Raw genomic sequence first — 21,998 nt, forward strand, 5'->3', positions numbered from 1 at the left:
TATAACTTGATGGAAATTGAGGGTAAAACAGCCATAACTCAAGTTTACGGTGGCGTGCGGTGGTTCAAAAAGCCTTCGCTAGATTACTCGGAAAAAATCACAAAAGATAAGTCTATTTGGATCTAAATTTTAAGTCCGAAAATGCTTTATTCTTAAATAATTGAAAAATGTAGAGGAATTGAGGGTAAAAACAGCCATAACTCCATTTTCTTAGGCGTGCGGTGCTAAAACAGCCTTCATTAGATTCCTCGGAAAAAAATCACACATAATACGTTCCATTTGGTTCAAAATTTGGAAGACCGAACTGCTTTTTCTAAAATAATTGAAAAATATAAGGGACTGAGGGTAAAAACAGCCATAACTCCATTTTTCGAAGCGTGCGATAGATCAAACAGCCTTCATTCGATATCTTAGAAAAAATTGCACAAGATTGTTTAAAATTTTCAAGTCTTAATAAGTTTTTTTTCTGAATTGTTTACAAAATATAGGGGAATTAGGGGTTAAAAGAGCACCATAACTCCGTTCGTGAGCTTGTGCGCGCATCTGAAACTATATCCAATCGCTTTTCTAGAAATTTTCACTAAAGGAAAGTACTTTTTATGAATTTGTTTCGAGTAAGAAGGGAGATATTGAATTTCTTCGCGGTTTATACACTTTTTTCCCCATTGTGCAACGGTAGAAGCATCCCAAAGCCTCGTCATGAATTTTTTCGACAATTTGCGGTCGGTTTTCGACAACAAGATGAACGAAATTGACTTTAGTGAACAAAAAAGTAGAATTCTCACTACTTTGGGGTCTACCTGGTAACCCTTTTTCTCCCAAACACCTCCTGAACGACATGGTTGTCAGTTGAATATCCTGAACAAAAAGACGAATAAACCATAAAAAAAAGATAGAGATTTCCCAAAAACTTGCAAGGTGTATGATGTTTGTGAAGTTTATAACTAGGTATGCATTAAACAAATAAGAACATCAATTTTTCAACCCTTCAGTAGGTATTAAAGCTTGATTTGATTTAGGTGAGAAGTGGTCTTAAAGTTTTGTCCATCACTGTATGTTCCACTTACTGAAAAAAATGTATGAAGGTCTACGGAGGATATATTAGGTGGTATGAATAAGAAAAAGGCAATTGCTTCGATAGCTTTTACTTAGCTCGAACTTTAGAATGGCAAAATTTGAAAGCATTTGCTCAACTAGATATGAAAAAGCAGAGTAGAACATTTACTTTCAACCAGCTCCGGATTAAAAATATGCATGCCATTCGAAGTATTTGACTCACAAAAATGCTCGAAAATAGCAAAAGCAATTACTTACAGCTTTATTCATATCAGCCATTGTGCTATTCTTGTAGGGGAGAGTGGGGTAACGTGGGTCACGCTGAGTATCTCAGATGTATGTTGAAATAAAAATCTCAATCCAACTGTCATCGCCGCCGTCGCTTTTCGTAAGCGTATTTTTCTATATGTTGTTGACTTAAATACGCATCATATGCTTCTTTTATTTATCAAGCTCAAAAAAATTATTTACATATGTACATAATTAAACATGCAGCCGCTAATTGCATCGATGGGGAACCTTAAATTCATAACAAAAACATGCTCATACGCTTATGATCTTAGATTTGTCGTGTTCTTTCACGTGGAAAAGGAATTTTTGATGAAACATCAATAAAACAAACGCAACCCATTTGCAAATTATAGCTTGTGGGGAATCGTGGGCCACATTTTGCGGGGTATCTTGGGTCACCTATATTTTATATGTACTTAAAATACGTTTTTTCTATCCTAAAGTTTTCTAATGTCAAACGAAGAGTTATGAAAAATGTTTTGTTCATCCTATTTAAGGAATTTTGCCGAAACGTTCGCGAGCCAGGTTTTTGATACTATTTATTCGATCATACACAACTCTTTTTACAATTTCATCATCTAAAATTTCTTTAAAATAACTGAAAGAATTATGAAATTATAGTTTTGGGTCAACTCATAAATTTTGCATGTTATTTGGTCAATTTGAATTTGTGGCCCACAATTCTCCACCATTTTTCAAAACCAAAATAAAAACTTTTTTGAAAACAGACAGAACTTGGGAAATTAATTTATTTGAAAAATTAAAAAAAAAAGCCTTATTATACCTTAAAAAATGTAGAAAACCTTTCCATCTATTTTTTTTTCTTATTATCTTTTATAATAAAAAAGTTATGAAGCAATGAAAAACAGTGGCCCATGATACCCCATACTCCCCTTTTTTCGGTTCAACCCGGTAGCCAAGAATCCAAAGAAAGTATTAGTTGCTTGGTTGATTCGATTTGATACTATATAAGAAAGTTTTAAGTATTTTCAAAAATTACGAAACTTTATTCTTATGTTTTTATATGCTTTTTATGGTATATTATTTGTATTTATTATAATTTTATTACTATTTATTAAAAAATTATTTGATGTTTCAAAGCATTGTTTGTTCTCATTTAAATGGTCTTATACATTGATCACAGTTTGTCTTACAAGAACTTCTTGAAAACATTTCTTCACAAAATTTATTACACTGTGGACTGATATGCATTTAGGAACCATTTCCTACATACTGAACAATGCTTACGCTTTGAAAGTAATTCATAAAATAACACCAATTTCCGGCCCAATTATGCTGATCTGAGGAAGGGCTCTTCATAAAATTTGAAAACTACCCCGAGGCACGCAAGGAGCAAAGAAGTCTTCTGCACAAAGTTCTGCAGTGCAACTTATCTTTCCCCAGCCTTGCACCGGCAAATGTTGCATCGAATATAGAAGACTCGACCTTCGGGACAAAGGGCCCGGCTTTGCTGTTGCTGCCTTTCGGATTTCACTCCGGAAGATTCAGCAGTTCCATTTACCGCCTTATCAAAGATGGATTCAAGAAAGTCCGGATCATAGGAGCAAAACCGTTGCTCAGATTCGCCAATGGCCAGGCCGTTGACAAAGTCGCTTCCAGAGCCGATGGTACGTTTGGACCGGAAGGACGCTTCAGCTGTGACGTTGTCGCCGTCATGCCAAGAAGAGGTGCCGCCTGGTGGATAAATATTGCATAAGCGAATATTAAAATCAATTTGCATATTGCCCCTAGGATATGAAGTGTGCTATTGAATCTCTCTGTAGAGGATGTGGATTACCTGCATACCTACCTAGTGCATGTGCCGATGCTGACGGGTTTATAGACGAGTATACAACAGTCCATAGAATGGACAACAATGTCACGGACAAATTCATACTTAGCTCAGAGTTGCAGTTCAATGCTGGTCCTACAATCACTGGATTAAATATGCAGTGGCTTTACAGTGCACAGTGCACTTTATTTATATATGTACCCTTATCAACTAGCTTCTTACCAATAAATGCGGTGCAGTTGATGCAAAAATGTGGGACAAATGTTGAATAATTCAAATTGACTTAATTGTTAAAGCTCTCACTATTTTGAGCGCAGCTATGAAAATTATTTTATTTGCAAATGGTAAACATCCGGTGAAAATCCTGGCAGCTGGAATTATGCCACTAGAAAGCGTTTTCCAGTGAACTTAAGCTTCCAAACTCTCATTTAAAACTCCCTAATAAAATTCCTTTTTAGATTACATCATACTAAATAAGAATGAAGAATTTTAAAATAAATTTTCAAAACTTTGACACTCCTTATTTCAATTAGGTTTCAGAGTTCTCTAATAATAATTCTGATTCTGAATAATTCTGATTGCATACAAGATTGGCTTCAAAACAAATCCACCTCAAATTAGACACTTTCCATTCACAAAAGTTGGTAGAGGCTGCGGGATTGATTTGGCGCAAGAATAAAAATCAAGCCATCCAACGAAGATTGGACACCTTTGAAAACCCCCATTAATAAGGGAGAGTGGGGTAACGTGGGCCACTTTGAATATCTCAGATGTGTGTTGAGATGAAAATCTCAATCCAACTGTCATCGTCGTCGCTTTGCGTAATCATATTTTTCTATATGTTGTTGACTCAAATACGCATCATATGTTTCTTTTATTTATCAAGCTTAAAAAAAATTAAAAAAATTCCTCTCATAATTAAACAAGTACCCGCTTATTGTGAATTGTAAATTTGTTGGAAATAAGATTTTTCAAAAGTTTTGCCGTCCATCAGAAATCACTTCATTGCCTCGGTACCGGCTATACAGCGTACGAGCTCTGGAACTAGCAAAAATTTGTTGTTTGAGGTAGGGTTTTAATGACGCATAGCTAGGCACTAATTTTAGCTTATCGGAGAAAACATTGCGGGACGTTTCAGCGATCCACACTTAGATTTTCATTCATCAAAATTAAAAATTTTGAACCTTAACTTCTGTAATATCCCTTAACCGTAGTTGCCGATCATGTGCTTCACTCCAATGCATGATTCGAACTTTATGGACAATTTTGACAGTGTTTGCATACCTTTCCATTACTCAGGCATAGAAATTTATTGAATAAAGCTTGCTTCATTTAGAATTGGTACAAAAACAATTGCCTGTACTTCAATTATTTATTATTGGATTCCAGATCTTTTTCATACAAATGTAGCATTTTCTTCATACTATTAAGTAAAAATACGGATGTTATTATTTTTCAAGGGTTCGAAGGAATTCTAGAATTTTTCCTGTAACACGGCTCATTAAGCGGTTAAGGTTTTTCAGAACAAACTGGACCCCTTTCTCTGTATATCATTCTTGAATGTTTTTGCTGTAATGGCAGCTTGCCAAATCCGGCCAAAACATCACGGGATGGTCGTGGGATCAAATGAACGACGAAATTCATTTTTAGAGAAACTCTTTTCTGTATACAGTCACTTAACGTATCAATTCACCACAAAATGCTTGTTTATTTGGTTGTTAGTTGACCAAATATCAAGCTTTGCATGAATTTCAGTCATTAAATGCTTCCTCTTTGAGTTCAAATGTTTTTTTTTATTGTCAGTGTTGTTAAAAAATATCAGTATTTACCGAAACACTCAACGTTTTTCAAAACCACAATTATGGGTCAAAATTTTAGCCCGTAACAATTATTAGTCAAATTGCTCACAATTATTAGTCATATAGAAGTCCATGGCAACACCCGAATATCAACATGGAAATCATCGCGTTTCTGGCAAACATTCAGGGGCATTTGGGTCGAGCTATAGCAACCAAGAAATGTTTTGCTTTGCTAGCAAAAAAGTGACCCATGATTGTGTGAAATTAGGTGGATGTTGTAACAATTATGGGTCAATTTGATTTTGCAAATAATTTTAAAATTTCGTGTTTTATTCGCTCAGTGTCCTTTGGAAAACGTGAGCTCGTCTTTTTTGCTTATATGAGACCTATTTATTTTGTTGGAATTTTTCAAATACCCGCATAAGGGGCTTAACGGTTTAAGATGATTATAACATTGGAAATTTTTGCGATAGTTCAACACGATTAGTTTAACGTATGATAAAAACTATTCTAACAGCAATTTTACTGGTATCAAGCGCACACATAATGTTTTTAATGCATTTTTATGATATTATCGATAAACTAAAAATAGTAGTATGAAAAAATTTCAACTAGTTTAGTAGATATCAGTAGTTCAAATGGTCGGTGACTAATATTTGTGTGTGATCCATGATTGTGGGGGGACTGTAGTTCCGGCGCCATTGTCTTATTTGTAACGAAAACTTTCGTTTTTTATTTTTGTCTTAGCTGCAAATGCCCTGCCAAATTATAAATTTTCGTGCAAATTTGTCTGCAAAAACAAATTTATATTTAGCTGGAACATTCCTGAGATTTTCCTGAAGTCAGCAATGACATAGGTTTCATCGACCATCAGAAGACACCCGTCGAAGTTGGTCAGCACCTGGTCGTATAGCTTCCGAGTACGAATTTTGGCCACAGTATTCTGTTTTATGGTCCGATTTTGCTGTTTGCTAGCTCCATACGACTTGATTACTTCCCGGAGTCGAATTCTCCTCAAGGTACTATGGGCAGCACCGGATTTTCTGGCAAAATCACTGTCCAACAGATTGGAATTCCTCCCAATCGTCTTCAAAATCTTACCACGCAGTTTCCGGTCGACAGTTCCACTCCGACGATTGGCTTAAGGCTTCTGGAGCTTTGTCAATGTTTTCTTATACCGTTTGAAAACGCGCCATACAGTATTGCTGGGAAATTTCAACTGTTTACTTAGCCTAGATGCAGACCACAATGGATTTTCCAAGAAACTGTGCAGAATTTTTAACCTCCTTTCGGCTTCTATGTTTATTGTTTGCAAAGTACAGTCGATTTGAGGAATGTCGAAAAATACATACTTGGAGCGCACAAAATTCCCGACATGTGGGTGTCGAGAACTTCCAAATTCGTCCATCAGGAGCGCCACAATTTGACCAAAAGTTTGTTCCAATTCAAAGTGAAGCAAGCTTTAATCAACGATTTTGTCAGTTATCGATTTGATAATGATTGCTTTTTTGCTTCTTCAAGTATGTGAATTCCTCCAATTCCATCTACTGTCCCGTTAGGGCAAACATTATTGCTTCAATGAAAAATCCCAAAGTTGCCAGAAAAATTTCGTCTCCTCCTTCCTCTTTCTCGTCTTCACGTCAGGCCGGCAAACAATCTGCATTTTCGCGGTCAGCCTCGGTCTAACTTTGGAATCACGTCATGGTAATGCTCGAAGTGATTTCAACGTTACCTGGGCTGATTCAGCGACACAGGCTCGTTGTTTGACGTACTCAGAGGTGGTTTAAAATGGGTTGCCTGCTTCGGGTATAACTAATGGGATAAAACCAAGTCTCAACGAACGCACATGCGAAGGCTCTGGAAATTCCCAGAAATTGAATCAACATTTCTTCTTCATTTTCTGATCCTAACAATTTTGCTGATTCGGGGGAAATTACTGAAGAAAATTAAATTTTTTGCATCAAAATTTAATGGAAATTATGCAATTTATTTTGAAATCATATTCTATGTTTGAAGTTTCCCAAACTTTTTTAATTACGCCATCTAAAATATTTTGGCTTTGCGATTCCCTCATGGTTCGAAATAGATTTTTAAATATTATGAATTGGAATGCTAGATCTTCTGTGGGGAAAATGCCTTTTCAAATGTAGCGGTGAACAAAAAAATAGTTTGAATGGAGATATACGAAAACCCATCAGAAATAAGTCTAATTTTTTTTATTAAGTATTGGTGACTTTAATGCAAAACACCGATCTTGGAATAATATTTCATCAAATTCTAATGGGTTTTATTTTATTTAATGACTGCTCTGCAGCTTATTATACTGTTAAATATCCTAATGGGCATACCTACTTGTTTGTCTTCAATTAGAAATTCCTTCACAATTGATTTGGTTCTAACGGATTTAGGCGAGCATTGTAGTCAATTAGTTACTCATGTAGACTTCGATTCAGACCACCTTCCAGTAACTTTTTCTTTATCCCAAAGTCCCATTGAAAACCCTTCGAGAAATCAACATTTAACTTTCAAAAAGCTAACTGAAGGCGATATAGGATTACGTTCAATTAAAATTGAACGTAATTCAGATGTAAATGTTCCATTGAATTCAATAGAAGATAATGATTTGGCTGCATAACAAAAACAAAAATTTAAATAACCTTTGATCGAAGATGATATTCAGTTTTTGATACGACTGAAAAACTTTCGTCGACGCCAACGAACTAGAGATCCTTATTTGAAATTCATTCAATTTTGCAAAAGTTGTAGAAGACATAAAACCTTACTCAAAGCCATTTTGGACACTAACTTAAGTTCCGAAAAAGCCTCAGAACCCAATTCCTACTTTGAAAGATGGAGATAAACTGCATTTAACTAATGCAGAAAAAGTTAAAAAAATAGCCCATCAATTTTGAGTCTGCTTAAGATTTTAATTTAAACGTTGTAAGTCCAATTGATGCTCAAATTTTCCTTTAATTTGATAATATTCTTTCTAAGCAAAATGTATTTGAATGTTCTTGCAAGACAAATATTGATGAACTTAAATTGATTTACAAATAATTTAAAAATATGAAAGCTCCAGGAGAAGATGGAATTTTTTACATTCTTATTAACAAGTTGACTGAAAGCACTTCAATTTTTTTTAGTCAAAATCTTCAATAAATGTTTTCACTTAGCTTATTTTCTCAATAAATGGATAAATTATTTCACTAGCCGAGCCTTACAAGTAAGCTATAAAAATTCATGCTCTGAAAGGACACCCATTAGAGCTGGTGTCCCTCAGGGCAGTATACTTGGGCCAATTTTATACAATAATTTTACTTCTGATTTTCCTGATGTACCAGAAGGAAAAGGTAGAAGATTATTTGCTGGCGATACTTTGCTTTCAGCCAAAGGTCGGAACTTACGGGTGGTACGCAGATTGCAACAAAATTTGCTGCAATTCCTTTTTGAATTACTTGAAAATGTGGAAAATTTCTCCGAACGCTTCTAAAACTCAACTTATTTTATTTATACATAAGCCAAGAGCTGATTTTAAAACCTAATTAAAATCATTTCATAACTTTTTATGGAGTTTCATTAGAATGGTTTGATCAGGTGAAGTACTCGGGACTCACATTTGATTGGGATCTTACTTTTAAAAATCGCATTGAAGATATTCAATCAAAATCTAAAATACGCTAAATATTTCTTTATGATAAACCCACAGACAAACAGATAGGACACTCTGAAGGAATTGCGTTAAATTTTTCGCAAGAACTACTGTATTGCCATCTGTTGGCGACATTGCCTACCAATCAATTTCGATTTGAGAAATGGATCATGGTCACCTCTGACAATTTGGCGATTCAAGTCCGATTGTAAACAATAAATTTATCATTTGTTCGGAGGTATTGGATGGATTATTCTTTTTTACAATCTTACAAAATTTTTTGTTTGTTTTAGATTTGTATGCGATAACTATTCTGCTGGTCACGAAGTACATACAATCGAATTCATCGAGTCAATCAAAGGTTTAAAAACGAGGATATGAACATGGAATGGCTGTTGCAAACGGAACTTTTACCAAAATGCACGTGAATCTGCACGTTATGGGAAGAAAATTGTAAATGTGAATACTCTGTATTTCAGAATAGGAAAGGTTTATTCTATTTCAGATTCCTATATTGTTACTTAATATCATTTTTTATCACCTCAGAATAGACTTCCATAACCAATATGTATGTATGTATGTATGTATGAAAACCCACCAGTGGCTGATAGGTCTTTCGACCCGAGGCGGTACGGGAAGTCTCGATCGCATATTCAAATATTGTTCATGCTTAACTCATCAACAATAATTGCAGCACAACCAAGGGGTCCGTTACCACTGGCTTAGGTCAGGTTTGACTCATCTTACTCCCTTCAAACTGTTCGAAACAAATAAAGAATCCTGAAAAGGTACCTAAGTACCCTACCCATAATTCTAAATTTGACGAGATACTCCGGCTGGCTTGAACCCACAATCCATTGTATATCAGTCTTCCGATCGTTTGATGTCCTGTCCAACCCCCCGCTGAACCCCATAATAGAGTTAAGCTATTTTGAACATATGAAAAAAAATAGTAACACTTTTTACATCTTACCTCTTTACTCTTTTTCATTTGAAAAGGATACTTGTCTTTACATCATAAAATTTTCCGAGAATATTTAAAAGGCAGGAATGGGCAATTCTACAACCAAATCCGTAAGTTGCCAACAATCGCTCTTCTTACACTTACCGGGGGTTGACCAAAGTGTGAAAGGGTTTGAGACATCAACTAGTGACCAACAACACCCACATTGCGTGCAACAGCAATCGCTCAGCAACATTTGGGACCCTTAAAAGTTCCACGAGGTCCGAAATTAAAGAATCGGCACCACCATTGCCACCCGGTTCACCACGTGCGATCCTCGAGCCCTAAGACATCCCGCAGCAGCAGTTCCTATTGGCCGGCCACCTCATCGAGAACACACTACACGGTGTTTTGTTGACGTCGTGGTAATCGCTTCGGGCGTTCTTGAAAACACACTTAGAATCTCCAACATCTGAACAAATTTTCAGCACAAATGACAATAAAAATATTTTTTCTCCGAAAGTTAAAATTGGCAGCGAAAAAAAATCACACCCGTCGTTCACGGCCGCAGCCTTCTCAGTCACTTCCATAACCAATATACTCCTAAATTCAATATCTATTGTAGAAACTAAACGGAATTATAAATTGATGAGAATAGCTACGAAATAAAGAATACTAATTTCATTCAACATGATTTTTTTATTGGAATCTATAATAAAAAAGAAACAATTCACTCTCGGGTTCTGCTTCAACACCGGTTATCCTCGGTTCACCCTCTTAGTTACCAGTTAAATTCTTTTGGGTAAACTTACAGCTTACATTTCATAGTCTCAGGATGAGAACAGGAATTTCGAACGAGTAGAAGTTTCCACACTTTGAGCGGGAATGATGGAGTTGTTCCGATTTCACAGGACTGATCAATTTGCCAATCAATACTTGCATCGAAATGCATATGAGTTGTCACTTTAACTTCACAACCTTTAAGGAATATCTCATATGACCCTTCTTCCATCCAAGAGGTTTCGGAACTCAAAGTTATCGAAAATGTCGGGAAAAAGCTACAGTACAATTTTTTCTTAACACTTTGACGGACAGTTGCGTCTATAGCCGTCAAGTTCAAGTTCACTATGTGACATGACGGCAATAGCCGTCCAATACGAAACGGTCGTTTTAAGACACTGCGGCTGTAGCAGCACAAATGTGCATTTACCAGCGTACAAGTAGAAGGCTAGTGTCATGTTTTCGAAAAAAAATTTAGTAGGGAAGGTGTACCCTCCTCCGTCGTATCCCTCTGATTCGTCTTCTTCTAATATTCTAAAAATTACAAAAACATATAGTGTCAATTTTCGAATTTCACTTGTTTCTACTGTCCGTCAACGTGTTAAGTTCAAAGAAAATTTGCGAACACAAAGGTACTTTGTTTATGTTGATTTTGAATTACATTGGAGACCATGTGGTGATATGGAAAAAACGGAAGGCTACCACGATCAAGAATCTTTTATTCGATAGCAGTGTACCGTAAAACGGGGTAACTATGATCGGCGGGGTAAATTTGACCAACAATAAACTTTTCCACATTATCATCAATAACTCGGTCTATAGTTGGAATTTTTCAAAACTGTTTTTTACGTTTGAAAGCCTATTAGTTGAGTATCAAATAGGCAAAATTTGGTTTGTATTTGAAATTTTTTTCTGTAAGTAAAAATCTAATTTCCAAATCTTTAAATTTCTATTTTTTTCAAGGCTCGCAAACAAACAGCTCTTCTGATGATACCAAAAAGCATTTAGAAGCAAACGGGTTGTTTAATGTGAAAGAAAATCTTTTTTTCTATGTATATGAGTAATTATAATGCTACTTTTATAGTCAATTAATGATAAATTTTTGATATTCAAAAAATAAGGTCATTTTCCAAGAGTAAGCCCGTATTGGACAAATGAATAGGAACCTAATAAAATCGTTTACTTTGAAGGAAAAATGAAAATGGAAATAGCGGGAGGGCCTCGGGGAATGTGTGAAGGTAAAATTTTATTTGTATTTTGAAGCTCAAACTATTTAGCAATTATCATAGTTTTTGCCCCTAAATGTAGGCTTCTTTTTTCGATTATAAATATTTTTAAAATTAAACGTTAGAAATCAATGTTAAATTGATTAAACAAGCATATGTAAATATTATGAAGATGTTTTGTATCCTTTATGATCAATAAAACTAGTTAAAACCGTCAGAAAAGAGACTGATCAATGTCACCCCAAAGCAACAAATTCTGAACAGAGACTAAAACGATTTTTAAATCAAACTTAAAGTAGTCTAATAAATTTCTGCATCCATGTTTTACGTTCAGAGGAGTCCACTACTGGTTTTAAAAATATAAAACATGCCACATTTCCCTTAACAGAAAAAATTATCGAAATATATTGAAAAAAGTGATCAATATTACCCCGGATTACGGTACTCTAGTGTCGACATTGCCTAGCTTCTAGAGTTCTGAAACCGATTTGCAAAAAATGAAAGTCGAGTGTCCCGCCTGTTTGTCTGTGATAAACCGATTAGTCAAATCGTCACAAAAAATCAATTCCTTCAATAGCCCCAATTGTGTTTTAGAGACGACAGTTCATACTTCGGAACTAAAATCAATTTTTACAACCATTTAATTTAACAATCCGAACTAAAGTGTTAGGAACCTACAAGTCACACAATCGATGGTATCGGCTCAGTTGAACGTGTTCGACAAATCTAAAGCTTTCGCACCCCTCTTTTTCTTTCTTCCTTTTTTTTGGCAAAGGAAAATGTACTCAACCTGATCCACTCGTCGTAATAAGCAAGGAAAGGGCAAGCTGTGACAAGCTTAGGACCGAAAAAATAAAAGGAAACACGAAGGACTGAAACCGTGAGCGAGCAAACAACAACAACAATCGTTTTCGCGATGCCAACGACACTTGGAAATGACTTTCCGGTTAGTGCCTCAGATGATTGGATGTAAAGTTCGACCCTTTTCTTTCAGCCAACCGAATTGCGATTCCACAAAAGGCAGACGAAACGGAAGAAGAAAAAACTAAAAGAAAGGGCCAAAGCTCGGCTCCGATTACAGAGTTGTAGAACCACGTCATCTCGGTCGGTTGTGTAATGAACAGTCGTAAAAACGATCTTATCGGGGTGGAAAGAAAGCTTTGAATGAATTTCTTCCACACGCGGCAATTCTGTGGCATTGTGTGTTATGGAAAAGCAGCTTTTTCTGTTGTTGGTGCGGGGAGGTGGGAGGAAAAGTTGGCAGAATGTGGGTCCCACAACGTCACGCACCTCCACACCACAAAACAGCCGAACGAGGAATTATATTTTATGAGATCATAAACAGGTTGTAGTCGGCAAAGATATGATGGAGGCTTTCCGTTACAATTTAGTTTTGGTCTGTCGACGTTTTCTTTTATTGGCTGTAAACGAGAATAAAAGACTGACTTCTGGTGATAATTACAATATTGAAATAGTTGATTGAGGCAGTTTAGTGTGTACCGCTTACGTTTGATGGTGAGTGAAATTTAAATGTTATTGAAATTATATTCAACTTGTTATGATAGATTTAAAATTCATAAATAGTTTATTGAAAAAAATGGTGCGAATGGGGACAGTTTTCGGCCCTTTTTTCAAAAAAAAAAACAGGTTTTTGAGCCAGGGATTTCCGTGTTCGTAAGTGTTTTTTACTGACTTTGCCAAAACTCAAGCAAAGAAATGAGGAAGTAGAAAAGAAATTTTACTATAAATTTCAATGTTTCATGATAATTATGTTCAAAGTTGCCTCCAGAATAAACAATTTTTCATCCGAAAAATAGTGTTGTTTCTACTAAAAACGAAAGGCGGTCAGCTTGCATTTATATGTTTTGTCTTGCTTCATATTGTTTAATTTTGATTGCTTTTGTTCTAGGGGCCGTTCAAATATTACGTAACGCAATTTCCGAGCATTTTCAATCCCCCTCCCCCCTACGTAACACATTCGTCTCTGAATTTCTAAGCAAAATCCAAAAAGCGTAACAAACTGCTATACCCCCTCCCCGACCTAAAAGCGTTACGTAATATTTGAATGGTCCCCTATCCTTATTTTACTCTGGTTATCTTAGGCTTGCCATATACTTTCAGAAAAAAGCGGGACATTCCTCGAAAAAAAGCGGGACACAGCTAAAAAAAGCGGGACATTTAAGAAAAACTTAAAAAAAGGTTAATTGTTTAGCCAAACTTATACAGTACCGTTCATAATTGTATAGAAATTGGAAGTACGCGCACTGAAACTTCTATTTTAAACTTCTATAAATTTTTACTTTGATGATACTTTTTTATCAAACTTTCTGCGTAAGATTGATGACACTATTTTATCACAGAATTTAAGCTTTCTTACATTTGTGTGGCCTGAGATACAGTAATTCTACGAAAATCGGACTTTTTGGACTTTTACCATTCAAACTTAAATTTTTCAGAAACCAAGCTACGTTTTTTATTGAAAGTTTAAAGTTGAAGTGACAGCGCGCGTGTTACCAATTTCTAGAGATGTACCGAATATTCGGCGCCGAATACCACCGAAAAACCGCTATTCGACCGAATACTTATTTTTCAAATTTTATACACTAACAGATTTGTCAAAATTTTCAACTGATTTTGGATAATTTCTATGATATCCAAAAGTAAAGTTGAAAAAGCTTCAAAATCATCAAAAACTTATGGTTTCAGTAAAGATCTTAGTTAGGTGCATCCGTGTATCTTTCACTGTAGATAGCTTTATACTTTGATTATCGTTTATTCCAGATTTTTTTTCATATATCCAGGCTTGTCCATAAATCCAATAAACAATTCAAGATAGGTCAAATCTGACCGGGATGGCCAGATATTATTTGAAATTTTCTAGATTTTACCTGGATTTATTCAGATTATTTGCGACATCAAATAAATACTCAAATTTCTCTATGAATTTTTTTAGATTTTTCGTTCAAAACGAATTGTTAGAGTGAATTTAAATATAAAAATAATTTTTTCTTTAACTCTAAGGCTTTAGATACGATTTTAACACTGCTGCTGTGATTCGAAGAAAACATTATATTTCAAGTAATTTACTTTCTTTTTCCTCTTGTATGTTTGAGAATAATGCCTAGATTCTGTTGAGATATGCTTTTTTTTACATTTTTTTTTTCAAAAAATCGTCCAGACCCGGCCGTGTTATTTGGAAGAAAATGTGGTTTTCTTTAAGTTAAAGATCAATGTTTTTTGGCAACTATTTTGAAGACATCTAACTAAAATTCGATATTCACATGATTCAATATAAAATTTGCAATTTAGGTTTTGACAGATTCAGATTTTACTGTAACCCAATCTCTTTTATGATATACGTCCTAAAAGCGACAATTCATCTGTTATCCTTCTAACTATTGATGACATTTTGAAAATCAAAGAGACCTCTACTTAAAGAAGATCTGTTGTATTATACATCTGGTTGAAAATAATCGATTCAATAACATATGGAGTATTAAGATAGAAGAAATAGAAGAAAAGTGATATTGTCGCTTTTTAATTTCAATTAAACACTTAACAGAATATTCGGCCGAATATTCGCAATTTGGTTATTTGTTTTGAAAAATTAAAAACCCCAGAAAACTTCCATCTTTAAATACTTTGAATAATTGACTCAAAAGAGAGGTGTATAATATAAGGCATCTTAACTAAGATTCCGGCGGAAAAATTGAGCTCTGAAATTCTTTAATTTATAATTTTTGGAAGCAACTTAACCAATTTTTTCTTCATACATAGATAGTTATGTTGAACGTGCTCCAAGAATGCTTAACTAAATCATAATCTTACTGTAATGTTAAGAACTTTAGAGTTATTCAGTATTGTTTGATATAAACTATGAAAAATGCTGCTAATTTTGAGAAAAACACGTGTTTGAAAGATTTTCTGTCCATCGACGAATTCGAATTGAGACTAAAGTTTGATTTTCCCCAAGAAACCAGGAAAACAAGGGGGACATTTTGAGGAAAAAGCGGAACAGCGGGACATTCAACACAAAAGCGGGACATGTCCCGCTTTTGCGGGATGGATGGCAACCTTAGGTTATCTAGTTTTGGTATGTTTTATCTTATTTCATTATGTTGCGTTATTTTTACCATGTTTGATCATGTTTTATTTTTATTTATTTTGTTTTGTCCTCATTAAAGGGTGATACGGTCAAAATTTGGTCAATATCAACTTGACGTATTTCTTTCAATTTTGCATTTGAAAAACCTGAACACCCCTCATTTTGAAGGTGTGTGTGTGTAGAATGTTGCTCCTATTTTGATTTTGGAATTCACTCTTCAGTTGTCAAAATGCCGTCCAAGGAAGAAGAGCAGCGTATCAAAATTTTGCTCGCGCACCGCGAAAATCCAATCTACTCGCACGCCTAGCTGGCAAAATCGCTAAAAGTTGCTGAATCAACCGTTATAAATGTTATTAAAGTGTTTGGGGAACGTTTGTCGACAGCCAGGAAGTCGGGGGGGAATCGAAAACCGGAAGCCGCTGAGACGACGAAGAGAGTTGCCGGTAGTTTCAAGCGAAACCCTAACCTCTCTCTCCGAGATGCCGCAAATTAGCCGGGTGTATCGTCTACAACCGTGCATCGAGCCGAAAAACGAGCCGGACTATCGACTTACAAGAAGGTAGTTACTCCAAATCGCGATGATAAACAAAATACGACGACCAAAGCGCGATCCCGGAGGCTGTACACGACTATGCTGACGAAGTTTGACTGCGTGGTAATGGACGACGAAACCTACGTCAAAGTCGACTACAAGCAGCTTCCGGGACAGGAGTTTTATACGGCAAAAGGAAGGGGAAAGGTAGCAGATATTTTCAAGCACATGAAACTGTCAAAGTTCGTGAAGAAATATCTGGTTTGGCAAGCCATCTGTACCTGTGGCTTGAAAAGCAGCATTTTAATAGCTTCCGGGACTGTCAACCAAGAAATTTACGTGAAAGAGTGTTTGAATAAACGCCTGCTGCCTTTCCTGAAAAAAAAAACGGTTGTTCCGTACTGTTTTGGCCGGATTTGGCATCTTGCCATTACGGTAAAAAGGCCATGGAGTGGTACGCCGCCAACAACGTGCAGGTGGTTCCCAAGGACAAGAACCTTCCCAACACGCCAGAGCTCCGCCCAATTGAGAAATACTGGGCTATTGTCAAGCGGAACCTAAAGAAGACCAAAAAAACTGCTAAGGACGAGCAGCAGTTCAAGGCAAACCGGCTTTCTGCGGCGATGGCAGGGGTTAAGCGTAAGGCCCGGCAATTCGGATTTGGAAAAGCCGAAGCCTAACTGAATATTTTCCTGAATTTTATACTAATTAAACTTGAAAAATAAATTTAATTTGGTTTTTAAATAAACGATTTCACCGATTTACACGCGTTTTCCCTTGACCAAATTCTGACCGTATCACCCTTTATCTAATATATAAAGATGAGTTGGGCTATATATGTTTGTATATATATATGCACCTTATACAAATCCACACCGCTTAACCGATCAGCTTGAAATTTGGTACAGTGATGTAAATGGACATGAGAAAGGTCGAGGTAATAGTTTTGAGCCCCTCCCACCTAAGAAAAGGGACCCTCCCATACAACTTACGTTTTTATTCCCAAGAACCAAAAGTCATGGCACCCATTTTGTCAACCGATATTCGTTTCCTTTGGTGGGATTGTTTTCACCATCACCATGGGCCGGGTATTAGAAACGACCATCGAAAGTTCACGTGCACTGGAAAGTTAATCAAGCTTGCTGAGCAAAAAAAATTTGAAAAGAGAAATTTTGGCGGGTATTTTTTTCTTCTACTGTTCAAAGCACGTGGTATCGGTGCGAGGCATTTGATTGCAATCATGAGCCTTTATTTAGGATAAAAAAAAACTACTCGCCTGTTAGAAATATATTGATAAGAACAGTGGTTGAGAATCTCCTAGAATATGCAGTGTGTAAAGTATGGATACATTTGTTCATGTTCATTTTGAATTGACTTCTTCAGTTGAATAACTATTTGGACTGAAAACTAATGTTCCAGCTTTTAGGAACCAACCATTTTCATATTTTTGGAACTTCTCATCGGGAAACAATTAATAAAACTGAGGGTTGTAAGTTCAAGGCTGCGAGACTTTTAATAATTTAATCTGAAGTTTTTAGTTTTGTACAATTCAATTTCATTTGTAAATTTTTAAATTTTAAGTTATTATTGATCATCGATGGGTTCAATTCTACCATCCAATTATAAGAAATTTTAAAAAGCACATTGAAAACTTGCAGAGGTTTCAGCGGAAATCTATTTAGAAATTTCTAAGTACAAAATAAAACTTAAATGGGTTTTCCATTCTACGGGAGATCTTGAAAAGAGGTCGTTATTATTTGTTTACAAGCATAATACACGGCATAAGATAACCCAGTGAAAAGATAAAAAAAATGGTATCATTTGATAAAAAAAAATTTTAATTCAATTCAAGCTTCCCAAAAAATGGTGGGTGTAAGCCAGAATTGTCGCATCGAGACCGGACAAATCCAGCCAATTTTATCAAAAAACCTGGTCAAATCCAGCATTTGATTTCAAATGTCAAACCGATATCCTGACAATATCCGGGCAAACTTGGTCAAAACTGCGGAATTATATAGTATAAATAACGAAAAATATAATTGATATATATATATATTTTTTTTCAACAAACCACATCAGCAGATTTTAAATTGTATATCAAACTTCCAAACACGGGTCATGATTATTTCTAAAACTTGCCATTTGAAACTTCTTTTTGAACGTAAAAATGAAAAATTATAATAATTATAAAATCTCAGTTTATGTTACGTTTTAAAAATGATGTGAATAGATCCGGGCAAAATCCGGTCTTTTTGCAACAACATCCGGGAAACCGGGCCAGACCGGACGTACCTCAAATTTTAATTCAACCTGGCAACCTCAGATTGGAATGATTTTCGTGATAGAATGGATAAGCATTCAAGGGAAATTTTTTCAAATTTCTATTAGCAAACCTAAAAACTATTAGTTATTTAATAAGTAATATGAAAACGACAAACTTTGCTTATAATCCCAAATAAAACTTTAAGAAAAGTAACAAAACTTACAAAGCTCACATGGTCAAACATGGTCCAATTTGTTATAATGATGAACAAAAAGCTTTCAAAATTTCAAAAAGTCAAACGACTCATTTAAATTTATATTTTATGTGAACCCGAGCAAGGCCGGGTAATATCAGCTAGTAAATACAATAAAATGTGTAAAGCGTATTGTTTTGCAACGGTTTCAATGATCATTTTTGTAAAGATTTAAAAAAAAATGCACTGGGGGATTTGAGGTTGAAAATTTAGCAAAAAGGAGCGATGAGTGAAAAAAGTATAAAAATTACTGATCTAGGGTTTGACTGCCTCCTCGTTTAATGGCCAATCTCAGAATATTTCATTGGAAAGAACTTGCCGTGTAATTTTCAATAAGAAAGGGTAATAAAGGTTGACGAAAACTCAGCAAAATCTATCAATTAGGAGAATTTTGAACAAATTTTCATCAGAGAATCTTTATTACAGAACAAAGCATTATGGAAATATTCATAAATTTGATTAATTCAGAACGTTTTTCCAAAATAATATTTTTCACTGTAAATTTTTGATTTATAAAATTATAATTTATTATTATGATAAGATTGGTAATGTCAATTGATAGGACGTAGGCGATGGCTTGTTTTTTTTTTTCGCTCCGTCGCGGTGGAATTAAATTTTTGAAGTTTAAATAAGTTGTGTGTTATCGTAAAATTGTGATTTTTTCTGGGAATTAATGGATAAAAAATTGCATGTTTAATTGTATGTGTCCGACCCGATTTTTCGTGGTCTTCATCCACCTCCAGCAGTTGACATCGATGAATGACCCGCTGCAAGAGTAAAGATTTCCTACTTCAACAATTGGTGAGTTCGTTCCATGATCCATCTTATTCATTTATTCTGTATTGATGTTCCAATCTGGAAGTTTCTACCTGAGGATTCTCTTCTTAAATATATCGTGAATAAATTTATGAAGAGACGTCAGGTGATCCCGCATTTTGTGGAGAGCGCAGTGGATTTTTATTTCTATTGTAACTTACCATTTCAGCTGAAAGGGAAGTGAGATGCGCATAAGAATGCGAAAGAAATCGTCGTACAAATAAGGAGATTCTTCAAATTATGTTGCGCCTTGGAACCTGATAATTTGTTCATGTGCTATATAAATCATGTTACAGGTTTAAAATTTGCGATATTTACCAAAGTTTTCTTTGCTCAAGCTTAATCAGCAGTAAGTTTTCGAATAATATGAAATTTTCTTCGCTATGATTCGTTACTATGACGACTCATTTGATTTGTTCGTGTTACTGTGTCAGTCTAGATGTGTGGTTACAGTTACGAACTATAAATTGATTAATCGAAAACCAAAGCTTTAACATTTCTCCCGTCTAATCTTTTGGAAGAGTTAACTTCGAAAGATTATGTGGTGATACTAATTTTTTTCTCTGTTCTTCCAAGGCATATTTTCAAGATCGAGTATAGGCGCTATATCCAAGGTCAATGACTAGAGGTGATGGTGCCCAAAAATCTGAAACATGTTTGATCAAACGTTCAATACAGATATGATACGTCATCAATTTATCATTAGATTCAATTTATACCGCAATGTTTTGTATTTCTGTGCACCTCATTTTAATTTACAGAAGGACGAACTCATAAGGGCCACCATCAAGGAGCACAGTAAATTTTAGCAAATGTGCTTCCAACGTGAATATTTAAAACATTTTATAACCACCCATATAACATGAAATCGTAAAGTAGTGTTCATTGTAGATATAAGCATCCAGTTTAGATTGGAATTGTATAAACATTATGTTGTAGCTAAACCAAGTTATATTTTATCGTTTATGGTTTGTATAGTTCATTATATACGATAATTTTTTTTAATCGTATAGGAAGTTCAATAAAGTTATTTTGAATCGCAGTAGAATTGTGTAAAGCTCAATATTTAATCCCACTGTACAATTAACCAATCTTTCATGCTTGCGATCTATGATGACATATTATTTCCATGAAAGGTCGTACAGTAATTGTGAGAGCATCGTATAATAGAATTTAAACAATCTATTCGTACTTGTCATTCATAGTCGCTTATTGAGATAAACTTAATCGGTAAATAATTGTTAATAATGGAATTCCTTTGCTAAGTAATATCGTAATCATCTTATGTCAAAATGCATAGCAAAAGACGACACGTCTTGCAAATATACTGACAACACTGACATCATCTTTGTATTGCAGATTGTCGAATCATTTAACAGTACAGTAAATAGCTAGCTAAGATCGCACAGCGCTGACCAAAGTTTGATTGTAATAGAATCTTCTATGATATACAGTTGCGTTCAAAAAAGAATGAAATCGCGTGAAGCTGTGCACCCACTTCCAACTTCGACATGCTGCCATTTCTCTCACGGTTGATATTTTTTCATGAAAATTTCACACAATCTAGTTCAACTATCCAACTAACACTCCACAAAATTTGAAGTCTTTACAATGACGGAAAACAAAGATACAGCTATTCCCGTAAAAAAGGGAAATTTAGAGTTGATTCACTAAATTTGCTGTATCTTTGACAATTTTCAATGAAAAATCTTGAAATTTGGTCCAAAGATGTAAAAATGTTTGATCTAATTCCAGGCCAAGTTTCGTCAAAATCGATGAACGTGATCAAAAATGGTGCCGGGTTGAAAATGAGGTTCATTATCGCCCAGCAGACGATTTCATTCTTTTTTGGACGGATGTTTACATGGAAAACATCGTAATCCATGTATTCTTGGTATTTTCTATCACAAAACCAAAATTTATCACAAAGAATGATGTAAATTGCTAAATGCTTCATTCGTACTTTGTTTCAAAAGAGAAAATGTTTCAACAGAGTTCAAAATAAGAAGAACAGAGTTTCAGAAATGACCTGCTAATAAAACCGATAAACAAATTTGATCCACAATTAAAGCGAATATTCTATTCGCTCTTGTGTTTCAATACCAGTTTTGTTGGAAGAATTTCTGTTTCTAAACAAAGCAAGAATAAAGTTCCTATCAATTTACAACATACTTTGTGATAAATTTTGGTTTTGTGAAAGAAAATACCAAGAATAAATGGATTACGTTGTTTTCCATACAAACATCCGTCCAAAAAAGAATGAAATCATCTGCTGGGCGATAATGAACCTCATTTTCAACCCGGCACCATTTTTGATCACGTTCATCGATTTTGACGAAACTTGGCCTGGTATTAGATCAAACATTTTTACATCTTTGGACCAAATTTCAATATTTTTCATTGAAAATTGTCAAAGATACAGCAAATTTAGTGAAGCAACTCCAAATTTCCCTTTTTTAACGGGAATAGCTGAATCTTTGTTTCCTGTCATTG

At 35.1% G+C, this 21,998-nt stretch overlaps 1 protein-coding gene across 1 annotated transcript; it reads right to left on the bottom strand.

Moving 5' to 3' along the window:
• Window positions 1-2,468: 2,468 nt before the first annotated feature.
• LOC129758088 (uncharacterized) lies at window positions 2,469-3,288 on the bottom strand. Its single transcript, XM_055755532.1, has 2 exons — window positions 3,158-3,288; window positions 2,469-3,042 (listed from the first exon to the last, which is right to left on the bottom strand). The coding sequence occupies exons 1-2, from the start codon at window positions 3,240-3,242 to the stop codon at window positions 2,738-2,740; spliced, it is 390 nt and encodes a 129-aa protein (XP_055611507.1). The 5' UTR covers window positions 3,243-3,288; the 3' UTR covers window positions 2,469-2,737.
• Window positions 3,289-21,998: the final 18,710 nt, after the last annotated feature.

Source organism: Uranotaenia lowii, chromosome 3 (genome assembly GCF_029784155.1).
Source record: "Uranotaenia lowii strain MFRU-FL chromosome 3, ASM2978415v1, whole genome shotgun sequence".
NCBI classification, from domain to species: Eukaryota; Metazoa; Arthropoda; class Insecta; order Diptera; family Culicidae; genus Uranotaenia; species Uranotaenia lowii.

Coding starts and splice junctions, on each gene's coding strand:
- LOC129758088 (XM_055755532.1), bottom strand. CDS start 3,242: ATGAATTTGTCCGTGACATTGTTGTCCATTCTATGGACTGTTGTATAC. Junction 3,043..3,157: donor AGCATCGGCACATGCACTAG/GTAGGTATGCAG, acceptor TTTATCCACCAG/GCGGCACCTCTTCTTGGCAT.